The sequence below is a fragment of the Cataglyphis hispanica genome, unplaced genomic scaffold (assembly GCF_021464435.1).
Source record: "Cataglyphis hispanica isolate Lineage 1 unplaced genomic scaffold, ULB_Chis1_1.0 scaffold32_size16802, whole genome shotgun sequence".
Taxonomy (NCBI): domain Eukaryota; kingdom Metazoa; phylum Arthropoda; class Insecta; order Hymenoptera; family Formicidae; genus Cataglyphis; species Cataglyphis hispanica.
In genome coordinates this window covers 1-15,872 of record NW_026099106.1, presented here as the reverse complement: position 1 = coordinate 15,872, position 15,872 = coordinate 1, and the positions used below count along the sequence as shown (strand labels likewise).

Below are 15,872 nucleotides of genomic sequence, written 5' to 3'. Positions count from 1 at the left end.
CATGAAAGTTTAAACAAACAATGCATCTCGCATTTGAATATACTTTCGTAAAATACTACTTTAATACGCATATTCTTGCTTTGTGAATGCGTAATTGTTGAACTTTAACACAATGTGCATAAAATGCATTTTAATTGAATACATAATTAAATTGACTATGACTATCCATTTTTACCGGAAGTGAAACTGTTATATATTGAGTAGTTATTGCAGAGTTTATACCTGATTTAACAGATAGTACGTTTCGCTCTATGATATAGATTGTCATCGAATTAAGTAGTTTTTTAAAGTTTTGTTCTTAATAACATTGTCGCAGATATTGATTTCATAAAAAAATTAATTAAAAATTGAACGTGATAAGTACAAATATTTCTTTTTCACATATTTTTTAAATTTTTAAGAAATTGTCTCAAAGATTTTTTTCTGTATGAATCGTGCACAATATAGTGAGCACAATTACAGCATACGTGAAATAAAGCTTATATATTTATCAGTTTTCTTTTTAGTCTAAATTTGGTCTAAACTGTGATATGTTTTTATTCTACAAATTTTCTTTTGTTTAATCTGCTTTTCTATACCTTGAAACTCAAAATACAAAAATTTTTTGCATTGTTTAACAATAAAAATATTTTATATCTTTTAATAATTATTCTGACATAATAATGATACATTTGCACAGTCATTAGTTATTTTAGAGAAAGAATTTTTCCTTCATCAACAATTTTCTAAATAATAATGTTAAAATTTTGTATAATTATACCAATCTTATATACTATATACTACAGTTAAGTCATTGATTAAAAGAACTTGAAAAACTTTTATTTTATATGTACATTACTCGAAAAAAATAGTAAACACTTTTCATACCCTAATTATTGGGTTATTTGCAAACCGCTGAAATTCGACAAAAAATTCTCGTAGACAAAGAATTAAAAAAGCATTTTGAAACTTGAAGTTTTAACTTTAACACGTTATCAGTGCTTTTAGAAAATTTTTTTATGTTACTTGTTCTGTGCTTTAAAAAAGAACTGTTTTGTAGCTTAAAATTACATATTTTTGACACTCTGCAGCTCTATAAAAAAATTTCTCTCTAGTTTCATAAACTACAACATTTTACCTACAAAATGCTTTCTTGAAAATTTTTTATTTCAATTTCTTTTGAACGAGTTACACAATTTTAAAACTAAATCTGTATTTTTTAGAAGTGATGTCAATACTAGGCAAAAATACCATCGTAGATAAAAAATTTAAAAAATAAACATTTTAAAGCTTGAAGTTTCACCTTTTACAAGCTATCGGTGATTACGATGAACTGCAACATTTTGCCTAAATTTCTTATTTTCTCATTTTTAGAAAAAAAATTTTTTTTACTTTTGTTTACGATGATTTTTCGTCGAGTTGCAATTTAAAAATAGCTCAATATTTAGGATATAAAAATGTTTCCAATTTTTTTTAATAGTGTACTTATTTGGAAATTTATATTTATAAATATAATATTTATATTTATTATATATATTTATATACTTAAAATTGTATGATTATTCTCTTTTGGCTTCTTCATAGAGAAAGTTTTGTTTATGTAGAAAAATTTTTTTTTCTAATTTTGATGCAAGTGTGTTTAGAATGTTCTAAAACGTCGAAAAAACATATTTTTACAAAATGTCGAGTATGTGTGTATATATGTTTGTATGTGCACCAAAGGACATGGTTCGAGTATCTGCCGTAAATTTTAAGATAATGAGCTAAAATTTTTTATATGAATAAAATATTGTTCAAGATTGGTTGGTATTGTACTTGGCTAGGATCAATGAAAGGGTTTATTTTTTATAAAATTTTAAATTCTTCAAAAAAAGGTGTTGTTCTAACTTCTGCAAATTTTGAGATACTTGTCTAAATCTTTTTTATATGAATAGAATATTATTAAAGGATGGTTGGTATTAAATTTGATGAGAATTGTTGAAACGGTTCATTTTTATGAAATTTTGAATTTTTCAATAAATGTTTGTTCACGACTTAATTTCTGCAAATTTTATAAATATTAGATTAAATTGTTTTACATGAATAGAATATCATTAAATTATGATTGATATTGATGATTTGACGTTTTGTAATTACGATTGCTGATATTATAAAAAAAGGAAATAAAATTATGAGGAAGCCATGTGCAAGTTTTTAATTTGCACAATTTTTTACTTGTTTCTATATCTTTTGCTAAAAATATTCTGTTATTTCAAAAATAGTTGCTAAAGATTTATTTTTTGTTATTCTAATTACATGTACAGAATGTCTATAAAGTCCTTACTTTCTATGTTTCGGAAACAGTTCAAAATTATGAAAAAATGTGAAATACGTATTCGATCATTTCAAGAGGCTACTTTTTTAAGAAAGTTAAAGGAGTCGTCTCTCCAAGAGAGTGTCCCTGGGAGAATTCAATTCAAAAATTTCAAATAAAATCTCTCATATTGTTGTATATCGTTTAAAAGGGCTTAACAAAATTTTTTTTGCCTCAAACCAAAAATTAACGTGTCAACTCATTCAAGAATTATTTAAGATCAAAGTTTAAAAAAGCCAATTTTCAAAAAAATTGTTGTCTATTTGGAAAAATCCTAAATAAACGTTTGAGATTGGAAAATGTTTGTCTTTTCAAGTCTGTTTTATAAAAAAATTCAGATTTGATCTAGATTTTATATAAAAAATAATTTTGGCATTATTTTTAATTAAACATTAAACAGTTTTTGCGTATCATTTTCAAAAAAAAAAAAAAAAACCAAGATTAAATCTGTATTTTTTTATGTAAAGGATTTAAAAAACAAACACTTTCATTCCTTGAATGCTTTTTTAAGATTTTCCAAATAAAAGTAACAATTTTTTGAAAATTAGTTTTTTTCGAATTTTGACCATAACTCTTGAACGGATCAACCTCCGGTTTAGGCAAAAGAAAAGTTTGCCTTCTTTGTCGCAAACTGGAGATTGATATATTCTTTTTTTATGCTCTTTCAAACAATATACTACAATATGGAATGAAACTTTTGAGTTGGTGTCCCTCTAGGAGGGACTTCTTTGCAGAGATAATTCCCCCAATCCCATTAAGGGAAACCAACGTAACAGCTGAAAAAAAATCTATTTTTAACAATTTTTTTCTGGTAAATAATGGTTTTTTTTCAAATTACATTATTAACATCACAAAGTATAGAGATTGAACTATCTTTTGTGAAATTTTTGTTACAAATTATTAATATTAATATTTATAGTTACAAAAGCCTATATTGTGAGTAATCTTAAAAAAAGGCGCATTCGTAACGAGGCAACAAAAACTCTAAAACAAAAAAAACCAAACATTTTCTTAAAATATAAGACAATAGCTTCAGTAATACGTATGGAATTTTTGATTAAATAATTTGTTCTTTTGTAATGTTAAAAAATAGAGATCAATATCTCATTAATTTTGGTACTTTTTTCTTCAAAAGTCTGCCATTTTGTAACAAATAATTTTTTATTCAAATCCATACGTGCAACTGAAGCTATTGTTTTATATTTTAAGAAAATGTTTGATTTTTTGCTTCAGAGTTTCCATTGACTCACTAAGCGTGCGCCCGTTTTTTCTAAAGCGACTTGCACTATTGGCTATTGTAGTTATAAATATTAATATTTTTTAACAAAAATTTTACAAAAAGTAGTTAAAATTATGTACTTTGTGATGCTAATAAAGTGATTTGAAAAAAAAAATCAATTATTTATCAGAAAAAAATTCTTAAATATAGTCTTTTTGGTTTTACACTGGTTTCCCTCCTTAAAAAAAAATAGCCTCTCAAAATGATCGATATGTATTTTGCAGTTTTTCATAATTTTGAACCGTTCCCGAAATATAGATGATGGAGACAGGCTTTATAGACATCTTATACATGTAATTCTCAAATAAAGTTCTGATATCTCTTTTCAGAATTATTTGAATTTGTAAAAGATGGAAAATAACAAGCGATTCAATCCATATGTCAGTGTTGATGCTAAAGAAGAAATAGTTATCTCTGGTATTGCCGGAAGATTTCCTAATTGTGACAATATAAAAGAATTTCAGGATAATATTTTCAATAAAATGGATCTTGGTTCGAGCGATCATCAACGCTGGACTAACTGTAATACAATAATACAATTTTCAAAACTAAACTTGGAAAAAATCTAAACATAATCATAAATAAATAAATAAAATTATAGAGTATCTTACAATTTTCGTACAATATTTTATTAATGTGTTCTAGGGGTAAAATAGAGTCAAAAATTCTAACGCAATAATTTTGAGACTGCAATAGTTTTTGAGTTATAAGTGAATTATAAGCAAAGTTAACCAATGATATCGCGTAATACATAGGAAACGATAAAATAAAATTAGTTGTGCAGTAAAAATCAATATCACTTGACTTGAAAAAATCAATAATAAGTGACAGATCGGTATGTATGTAAATGTAATTACGAGCATGAGCGCGCGAGTTTTACGCAATATCTTTGTCAAACTTTGATTGCTTTTGATTCAAAAATTATTGCAATTTTTGTATTAGAATTTTTGACTTTATTTACTGATATTTTAGACGAAAAGTTTATATGTGAAACAAACACATTTGCTTTTAAACAAAAGAATTACTTTAATGAAAAGCCTTAATCGAAGAATAATAAACAAAACAAAAAAATATTTAACACAATGTTCGCATAAAGCTACGTAATCGTTTTTACTAGTCTCGATTGCACGTGTTTTCTCACCGAAGTATTGTTCGCCAGTGTGCTCGTTTCCGGCGCTAGCACATTTTCGATCGTTCACTCGTTAACATATTTGCACATTTGCATATTTCGATCGCTTGTGGCGGGTATATTTAATTTGGAATTACAATCTTCCAACATTTGCATCTAAAATATTTTAATAAAATATATAGCGGAGATTGTGAGACACTCTGTATATAAAATATGTCTTTAGAAATATTTTAGTCTAATTATCTATCATATAACAATGTGACAATATTACTTATATGATAACATTACTTATTATATGATAATATTACTTATTATATTATTATTTTTATTCAAATTATTTTAAATCTTAACAGATATCTATGAAATGCCTGCTCGAATAGGAAAAATAAACAATATACAAAAATTTGACTCGGAATTCTTTAACATATCGACCGAAGAAGCTCATGTACTTGATCCTGGATGCAGAATGTTACTTGAGCATACCTATGAAGCAATTATTGATGCGGGTGTAAATCCCGCAGAACTGCAAGGAACAAATACGAGCGTTATCACAGCAATAAGTGTTTCTGATTCATATATAGATTTGATTTACGAAAAACCTCAAGTATGTGGTTCACATTGTGTGGTTATTTAATAATTTAAGTATTAAAAATCGATAAAAGAAACACGCGTTTCTAAAAGTATTTAAATATACATATACAAAAAGATATTGACACAAAAGATATGGAGAGAAAACATTTTTAATATGAAAACTGTATATAATTGTTAATAGATTGCTGGATTACCCATTCTTGGATGCTCTAAGAATATGATAGGAAGCAGAATTTCTTATTGGCTCGGCGTTACAGGACCAACATATAACATCGATACTGCTTGCAGCTCGAGTCATTTCGCAATGGTGGAAGCTTACAGGATGATTCGATCTGGCATTTGCGAAGCGGCTATTGTCGCTAGCATAAATTTGTGCATCCATCCTTTTATCACTCATCAGTTTTTTTGCCTGGGTATATGGAAGATAATATTACTGCGTTCAAAGTTGTTACATTCTTAAATAGTAAAATATTTAAACAAAATACATCAATCATTTATATTGATTGAAACAAATGAACTGCTGATTGTTTTAGGAGTTCTATCTACTGATGGTTATTGTAAACCTTACGATGAAGAAGGTAGTGGTTACATGCGTAGTGATTCAGCTGCAGTATTGTACCTACAAAAAGCAAAAAATGCAAGAAGAATTTATGCGACTTTTGTCTATGGAAAAACCAACTGCGATGGTTTTAAAGAAGAAGGAATTACCTTTCCATCATTTGACAAACAAAAAATGTTATTGGAAGAATTTTACGAAGATTGCGATATTTCGCCTCTTGAGTTATTTTACATAGAGGCTCATGCAACTGGTACTCTAGCGGGCGATCCTGTGGAACTTCGAGCCATAGATGAAGCTTTATGCGCTAAAAGACAGCTACCTTTGTTATTGGGTTCAATAAAGTCGAATATTGGACATTCAGAAGCTACTAGCGGTCATTGTCAAATTGCAAAGGTAAATTTACAACAAAATAGGATTGACAAAACTATATAATCTAATGCTATATGTAAGTTAATGCAATATTTTTTTATTTAAACGTTATTTTTGAGTAAAGATTTTAATAGCGATGGAAACTGGTATACTAGCACCTACTATACATTTTAAACGTCCACGAAAGAATATGCCTGCTATCATTGAAGGAAGAGTAAAAATAATCACTGAACCGACAGAATATAAGGATGGTTATATCGGTATTAATTCCTTCGGATTTGGCGGTGCTAATTGCCACATATTACTGAAACCAAATCCAAAAATTAAAATCAACAATGAAGCAGACAATAATTTACCTAGACTTGTAGCTATTTCTGGATGTACGGAGGAAGCGGTTAAAATTATATTAGATGACGTAAGTACACATTATAATTTATTTCACAAATGATCAAATATTTCTTATAATTACTTTATATATTAAAATAAACAAAATGTACAGGCTCTATTAAATACAAATTCAAACAAAAATAATTAACAAATAAGAGCCAGCGCTGGAGTTGGTGCGCATACTTTATTTAAATATTAAATTAATCTAGTGCCGAATTTACGACATTACAAAATTGAACGAACGTTTCGGTCCTTTTTTGGGACCTTCTTCAGCGTGAAAATTAGACGCAAACATATAATTAAATCGGCGGGTCAATCCAAGCGAACTAATCCATATCAATTGTATCTTAATAATATGCATTGATTCGTTATCACCAAGATATCATAGGCGCCTTTTTCTCTGATGTCATGAGAATCTCAATTATTTAAACCTGACGGTTCACATCTCTCCCAAGTTGGCAAACCAGGAAGTGCATGACACGTTATGTTATTAAATCATTTCAATAGCAAACCTCCTGAAATTGACAAGGTGGGTTGAATTAAACATAGAGGGTATAATACTTAAATCCCTAAATTTTCTTATTCAAAGACAATCAATTGTTCTTTCAAAAACTAAACAATAAATAAAAAAGAATAACAAAGTATAAAAAACTGTCAAAAATAATTAATGTGTGCTGTCATTACCTTAACATATCTTGGTGTACATCAAACTGGATTGAAACGACCATCTTTATCGGGATCTCAATATGTACTGACAAATTTTCAACATTGAGAACGACACGTTGGGAGCGTCAAGCAACAGTTATTGAATATTAAAGTTTTGACATTTTATCGATGACGGTCATATACATGTCGGGTAGGCATTCTGGGTCTGTTTGTAAATTTAGACTATTTACTTGTTTTTTTTATGAAAATCATCTCTGACAACAATCGTTTATGAAGAGATGGTTCATTATCTAAAATTTCCACGTTCTGCCAATTAAAGTCATGATTAAAATTTATCCTATGATCGGTAACAACTGATTGAACCGTTGTGTTGCTTTTTATGTGATTACGATTTTGAAATTCTTTTTGACAATTGTCTGCGTGTCTGTCCTATGTAGGATCCTATGCGTTGCAATCCAAACACCCAATCCTATACACAACATTTTTACAAAGGGATTTTAGGGTAAAGTCTTTGTGCTTTTTAATATATTTATGCAATTTATTAAGACTGAAATAAGATAATTTAACCTCGTGATCTTTTGTGATATTTATGAACCGTTTCGATATAGATGGAATGTACGGAATTGTGAAGTAAACAGTCTTGGGTTAGTCCTTTGTATTATTATTCATTTTTACATAATGTGACTTATTAAATAACATTTTGTGCCGATGATGAATAGTCTCGAAACTGAAAGGTAAGGGGTAGGAATTATTAAACAGAATCTATATAATAAGATTGATGTTTTTAGAATGAAATGTGGGATGAGATAATAAAAATGCTCTGTCTGAAGAGACCGAATAGTCTAAATTTACAAACAGACACAGAATGCCTACCCGACATGTATATGACCGTCATCGATAAAATGTCAAAACTTTAATATTCAATAACTGTTGTTTGGCGCTCCCAACGTATCGTTCTCAATGTTGAAAATTTGTCAGTACATATTGAGATCCCGATGAAGATGGTCGTTTCGATCCAGTTTGATGTACACCAAGATATGTTAAGGAAATGACATCACACATTAATTATTTCTCGTCAGTTTTCTACCTTAAGAGTGGTCATTGGCAGATTATTGTAATTTTATTGTTTATTTATTATCTATAACATACCTTGGTTTAACGTATTATGATTTTATTTTATATATCTGACATATTCACTTACCAACATTTAATCAGTTATTTATTTATGTTTATTTATTTCTGACTTATTTATTCATCATTAATTTTTAATTTTATTTACTTTTATTTTTGACAGTTTTTTATGCTTTGTTATTCTTTTTTATTTATTGTTTAATTTTTGAAAGGATAAATGATTGTCTTTGAATAAGAAAATTTAGGGATTTAAGTATTATACCCTCTATGTTAAATTCAACCCACCTTGTCAATTCCAGCAGGTTTGCTATTGAAATGATTTGATAACATAACGTGTCATGCACTTCCTGGTTTGCCAACTTGGGAGAGATGTGAACCGTCAGGTTTAAATAATTGAGATTCTCATGTCATCAGAGAAAAAGGCGCCTATGATATCTTGGTGATAACGAATCAATGCATATTATTAAGATATAATTGATATGGATTAGTTCGCTTGGATTGACCCGCCGATTTAATTATATGTTTGCGTCTAATTTTCACGCTGAAGAAGGTCCCAAAAAAGGACCGAAACGTTCGTTCAATTTTGTAATGTCGTAAATTCGGCACTAGATTAATTTAATATTTAAATAAAGTATGCGCACCAACTCCAGCGCTGGCTCTTATTTGCTAATTATTTTTGTTTGAATTTGACTTTATATATTATTTCTGTTATTTTAAAATATTTACAAAATTGATCTGTTGTTAATAACAAATGATAAAGAATATCTGTATTGTACACAAATATACAAACATATGAAACATATACACGATAAAATGTATTTAATACATAAAATATATATATGATAATATACCACAATAAAAAAAAATGAAAAAATAATTACACAATATAATGCTTATATGTAGTCCTTTGAAATAGAAGTGATATAGTATTCTAAAAAATATTTAAATATTAAATAATGAACAAGAATAATAGAATAAAAAATTATGAAATGAAAATCAGAAAAAATTTAAGAGAGTGTTTAAATTTATATAAAGAATTTTAAAAAGTCATTATTATATAACTTAAATTATATTTAATTATATTGAATTAAAACACATTAATTTACACACACATAAACTTTGAGTTTAAAAAAAATTAATTTTAAGAATAGTTTATTATAAATATAACATAATTGTCGTATACTTACGATTAGTAATAATATTTCTATAGGTACAGAGTCGGTCGATAGATGTAGAATATATCTCTCTGCTACATCGTATTCATAATGACAATATAAAAGGACATTCTTACAGAGGATACATTATTGCTGGATCTAACATATCCGATAATGCAATAATTAAAATAGAACGCAACGTACGTACGAAAAGACCGATTTGTTTCATATTTTCGGGACTTGGATCTCAGTGTTTTAACATGGGTAAGTAAATCGCACAAATTTTATATTACAATAATATTACAAAAATATTTAAGAATTATTAAAATATAACATACATAATTGTTTGCAATTAACATTTAATAATTTTTAATTTTTGCATATGTTGACATTCTTAAGTATAATTGAAATATAAAACACAGATATAATATCTCCAGTTTGCAAACTTTATAATTTTTTGACATACATTTATTAAGTATGATAACTAAATCTGATTAAACTAAAATATACAAAATATAGTAATAATACTGTAGGAAGAAAGTGCAAAATCAAGATAAACAATTTCCCGAGATTTTATTGATACAGTTTTAGATCAATTTTTTAGCAAAAATATTATTTAAGAGAATGTATTACAAAACATTACGAAATAATGTAATTATATTGATTTTTAAATATTGATAAGTCGAGCTTTAATGAAATTTCCAGCATTTATTAAAGCGATCCAGAAATGCGACACAATTTTAAGACCTTACAATATATCGGTGACAGATATAATAATAAATAAAAACAAAGATATTGTCGACAATGTAGTCCATTTATTCGTAGGCCTTATTGGGTTACAGGTATAAACATATATTTATAAATAAAATACGAGGATCATTTCATAAGTAATGCTCAATGTTGTAACGCCGCGAATGCATGATGTAATCCCAACGAAATTTTTAGACAATTTAGTGGAGGACTCGAGAAAGCAAAACGTTGCTTAAAAACTTCTATAATGCGTGTTCATTGTGAATTGACGAGTGTTAGAAATAGCTTCTGCAAACGCCTTAGGGATATGACGCGTGAAGATCTATGATCGTATATCAAGATCAATACTTTGCAATCAAAAATTTAACAGACATTCATAGTAATTTGCATTACTTATGAAATGACGTATATCTTCTATGTAAGCTACAGGATTTTTTTTGTATTGTCTAATTTTTTTTACAAAGAGTCTTATATTTAAAGATCAGTATTTTATAAAAAACTAAAGTTATTTGTAAAATATATAATTAAAATAAAAAAAAACCTGTTGCATAATTATATGCAGAATGTTATATTTGTAACATTTCATAATATTATCTTATTCAACGAAAAAGCATTAGAAAGTTATAATAAAAATAATATGTATGGCAGATCGGAATAATTGATCTTTTAACAAGCATTGGTATCACTCCTGATATTATAATGGGTCATTCCATTGGCGAATTAATCTGTGGATATGTCGATGGATGCTTGACGGCTGATGAAACAATCATGTTGGCATATTATGTCGGCTTAGCATTTTTTAAGTCAAAAATAATAGATGGCTTAATGGCTGAAATTAATCTCAATTTCGAAATTATGAAAAATATCTGTCCATCGGATATTGATGTAGCTTGTTACAATAATTTACATAATTCTATTGTAAGTGGACCAAAGAACTCTGTAAGAACATTTCTCGCCAAGTTACAGGTTTGTGAAAACACTCAAATATTATTAAATAATATATTTATATATTTATAATTATATATTAAATTTTAAATAAATGACAAAATTTATTCCTATTTAGAATGAAAATATTTCTGTAAAAGAAATTTCATTCGGAAGTATACCTTTTCATAGTCGTTACGTCGAGCCGGCAAGAGTTAAACTTTTGGAATACTTGAATCAAATATTGCCGCAACAGGTGTCTCCAAGTTCAAAATGGTTGAGTGTGAATGAATCTTATGAATGGTTCAATACATCTCCAAAATTAAGTCTAGCAAATTATTATGCACACCATCTGCTAGCTCCAGTATTATTCTCAAAAAGTCTGCGCTTTATTCCAAACAATGCAGTGACAATTGAGATAGCATCGCACAACATTCTACAATATATTCTTAATGATTCCTTAGAAACAACAGTGACAAATGTCGCGTTAGAACAATTTTCTCACAAACCAAATATTGAAACATTTTTGCATGGAATTGGAAAACTTTATAATGCAGGATTACAGCCAAAAATCGCAAATTTATATCCGGAAGTTAAATTTCCTGTAAGTCGTGGTACACCAATGATTTCTCATCTTATACGGTAAATGTAACACAAGTTTCTTCAATTATGTTCGTTATTAGATAAATGGTGAAATTTTAACAAGCAGAAGATTGAATTGAGTATTTTTAATGGTGATGTAAAGACAAATTAATATTTTATACATTGTTGAATTAATGACATTTTTTGTAGATGGGATCATTCCAAAGATTGGTATATATTTCGTTATACTGGGAAAAAAACAATTGACAAAGGGGAAGTAATTGTTACTATTGATGTTTCCGACGAAGAATTTATATATATGACTGGACATGTCATTAATGGAAAAAATTTATTACCTGCGACGGGTTATCTTTTACTTATATGGCAAATGGTTGGCTGGTTAAAAAAACAATGTTATATCGATATACCAATTGTATTTGAAGATGTCAATTTTCTACGTTCTACAATATTACCAAAACAAAGTTCGATCGATTTAACTCTTATGATGCAAAAGGGTAACTTGTACAATTAAATTAATTTTGCAAATTATATATACAAAAAAATAAAAAAAATTTATGTAAAATATGAATGAGAGGAAAGATTATATAAAATATAAATTCAGAAAAATCTTGTATTTAACAAATAAACCGTTAGAGCAATCTGTCAATAGAGTGACTGCAGATTTGAGCAGAAAATGTACTATTAGCATCAACTGCGTTCTTATAAATTACGTTTACAAAAAATTGATATCGATATTTTTACAGGTAGTAACAAATTCGAAATAATTGAAGGAAACAATACTGTCGTTACTGGAACAGTACGAATTCCAATTAATATTGAAGACGAGAAAATATGTACTACATTTATTGATCGAAATGACAATGATGAAGAGGTGATGAGTACGAAAGATATCTATAAAGAATTGAAGCTTCGTGGTTATCAATATACCGGCGAATTTCGTGGACTAAAAAGCGCGTCAATTAGGGGAAAGAATGGTCACATTGTCTGGACTGACAACTGGGTAACATTTATGGATAACATGTTACAGATGATGATTTTAGGACTGAATTCCAGAAGTCTTGTTGTACCAACAAGAATTCGTAAAGTAGTAATTGATCCAGAATCTCATATAAAACAAATCGAAAAGCTTCCAAATGAAGAGAAACGTATGTTTCCAGTAATTATAAATGAGCACAATATTTAACTTTGTATTATTTTTCGAAAAATATATCTATATAAAATATGCGCTATTGTTCTATATTGCAGAAGTTCTTGTACAAAATTATAAGCATTTAGATGCTTTAATATCCGGAGGAATTGAAATAAGCGGCATTTTGGCTACAGTTATATCTCGCCAACAAAGAGCAATTGATCCCGTTCTTGAAGAGTACAAGTTTGTCGCTCATCAAGATTTAGATGTAATGTCCTTAGAGGATACAACAAGAATGTCCGTGCACATTGCGCTCGAGTGTTACAATATGATAAATGTAAAAATCATGGAATTTGTAGAGGATAGCGATCAAGTGATGCCGGAGAATTTGAATTGTTTATTTGTGAATAAAGTTCTGGAAAATTTAGCGCAAATTCAACCCGATATCAAACTGGTAGCAACACACGAGCGATTCAAAGATATCACTTTGTCTGACAATATTTCTACAATAGAATTTGATAAACTGACAAAAAGTGAAAATTGTTTGATGATTATAGGTTACGAAATTTTAACAAAAAATAAACACGAATTATATGAACGATTATTATCTGTCATAATGCCAAAGGGATTTCTTCTAACATTCGAAGAGTTGGATGCTATCTACGACTACTCATGTCTGGATAAGTATGGATTAAAAGTAATTTTGGAGAAACGCACCAACGACAAGACAATTATATTATTAAGAAAAATACATGATATTGAAAGGAGTCAACAGATTGTGCATATAAATAATTATGAATTCTCATGGATAGACAGGCTTAAATCATTCATGAACATTGAAAATGAAACTAGGAGAATTATAGTCGTCGCAGAAGGGGACTTTGAATGCGGACTAATCGGCCTTGTAAATTGTTTGCGAAAAGAACCGGGCGGTAAAATGATTAGAGGTGTATTTATTCAAGATAAAGATGCACCTACTTTTTCATTGCAAGAACCGTTATATATGAGCCAGCTACAATTGGATTTACCCATCAATGTTATACGTTCCGGAAGCATTTGGGGTTCTTGCAGACATTTTCCATTACCATTACCCCAACCAAAACTCGTAAAGAGTGCTTATGTTTCTCAAATGGTATGTTAAGAAGATTCGGTATTTGGAAAAAATTGTAATAATATTTCGTGATAATTTTATTTTTAAATTAAATAATGATTTAATAAAATTTAATTTGAATAAATTAAAATGATTTATTACATTTATTTAATTTAGGTGCGAGGTGATCTCAGCACTTTTTGTTGGATGCAAAGCATGATATCTTTGGTCAACAATGATGAAGAAAATCTGGTAAGAATAGTCTATGCGTCTATTAATTTTAGAGATGTTATGACAGCTAGCGGTAGACTCATTTCGACTTCCGTCGCATCTTTTGAACAAAATAATAGTTCCTTAATCGGAATGGAATTTGTTGGTTTTAATAAAAATGGACAAAGAGTAATGGGAATGTGTCCAAATGGGTAAGATAATGATACGCACACACAAAGAATTTCGATTAATGTATTTTTAATAAATAAATTGTTTAAAATAATTCTTTTATATTTAAATTTAAAATAAACTTTTGATGAAATAAATAAATAAAAGAATTATTATATTTTGCATATTTCTTTTTAATTTTCTATATATAGAATACCATTTAAAATAAAAAGATTTTTTAAATGTAACTTTAATATAATAAATAATTTATTATATAATCTTTTTTTAAATCTTTTTTTAGCGAATTTACAAATGTTTACATAGCTGATAAATATCTCAGTTGGGTCATACCTGACCAGTGGACGATGGAAGACGCCGCGACAGTCCCTTGCGTATATAGCACGTGCTATTACGCTTTGTATTTGAGAGGTAAAATGAAGAAAAGCGACAAAGTATTAATTCATTTTGGTACAGGAGGCGTTAGGCAAGCAGCAATTCACCTTGTACTTTACGAAGGTTGCGAAATATTTACAATGGTTGGAAGTAGCGAGAAACGAAATTTTATAAGAGAAACATTTCCCTCTATTCCCGAGGATCATATTGGAAATTCTCGAGACACGAGTTTTGAACAAATGATTATCCAGAAGACAAAAGGTCGCGGAGTGGATATCGTATTGAATTCTTTAGCTGAAGAAAAATTGCAAACATCCATCCGTTGTTTAGCGAAAGGTGGTCGTTTCCTCGAAATTGGAAAATTTGATATGATTTTTAATAATACTTTAGAAATATTTGCATTCTCAAGAGGCATTAGTTTCCATGGTATAACATTGGATAATTGAATACATTGTGCAGAAAAAAGAGGATAAAATCTTATTGTATAATATAATAATAGAAGGGATAAAGAAAGGGGCTATCAAACCGTTATGCAGAAAAGTCTTTGAAAGGGATGAAATAGAAACTGCGTTTAGATATATGGCTGCTGGAAAACATATTGGCAAGGTATGATCATATTTTAGTATACCTACAATGTAAAGATTAATTTGAATTGAAATATTAAATTCTCAAAAAAATGCAAACAGTTTTTTTTGTGTTATCTTTAATATTATATGTAAATAGAAACTGTGTGTCTTCGATTTCTGTTTCATATATATATATTTCAAAATATAATATAATATTGTATTGATCAATATTATTTGCAGATAATAATAAAAATTCGAAAGGAAAATGAACCCTTGGATGCGCCTATACTTGCACATCCCCGGTACTATTGCTTGGAACGCAAATGCTATATCGTTTTAGGTGGTCTAGGTGGTTTTGGTTTAGAATTAATTGATTGGTTGATTCTACGTGGTGCAAAAAATCTAGTAACCTCGCAAACTGGTATAAAAAACGGATATCAGC

The 15,872-nt window shown here is 28.4% G+C and overlaps 1 protein-coding gene across 1 annotated transcript; it reads left to right on the top strand.

The window, feature by feature from the left end:
• Positions 1-228: 228 nt before the first annotated feature.
• Positions 229-15,868, top strand: LOC126858670 (fatty acid synthase-like; the record flags this gene model as incomplete). The annotated part of the gene is given in 17 exon segments (XM_050609146.1): positions 229-357; positions 3,942-4,133; positions 5,094-5,344; positions 5,513-5,744; positions 5,865-6,283; positions 6,384-6,674; positions 9,654-9,865; positions 10,280-10,439; positions 10,996-11,313; positions 11,411-11,913; positions 12,064-12,368; positions 12,618-13,019; positions 13,120-14,135; positions 14,271-14,515; positions 14,773-15,325; positions 15,327-15,470; positions 15,671-15,868. Coding segments are annotated over 16 exon segments (5,421 nt in total), but the record flags the coding sequence as incomplete, so codon positions are not given.
• Between the last annotated feature and the right edge of the window lie 4 nt (positions 15,869-15,872).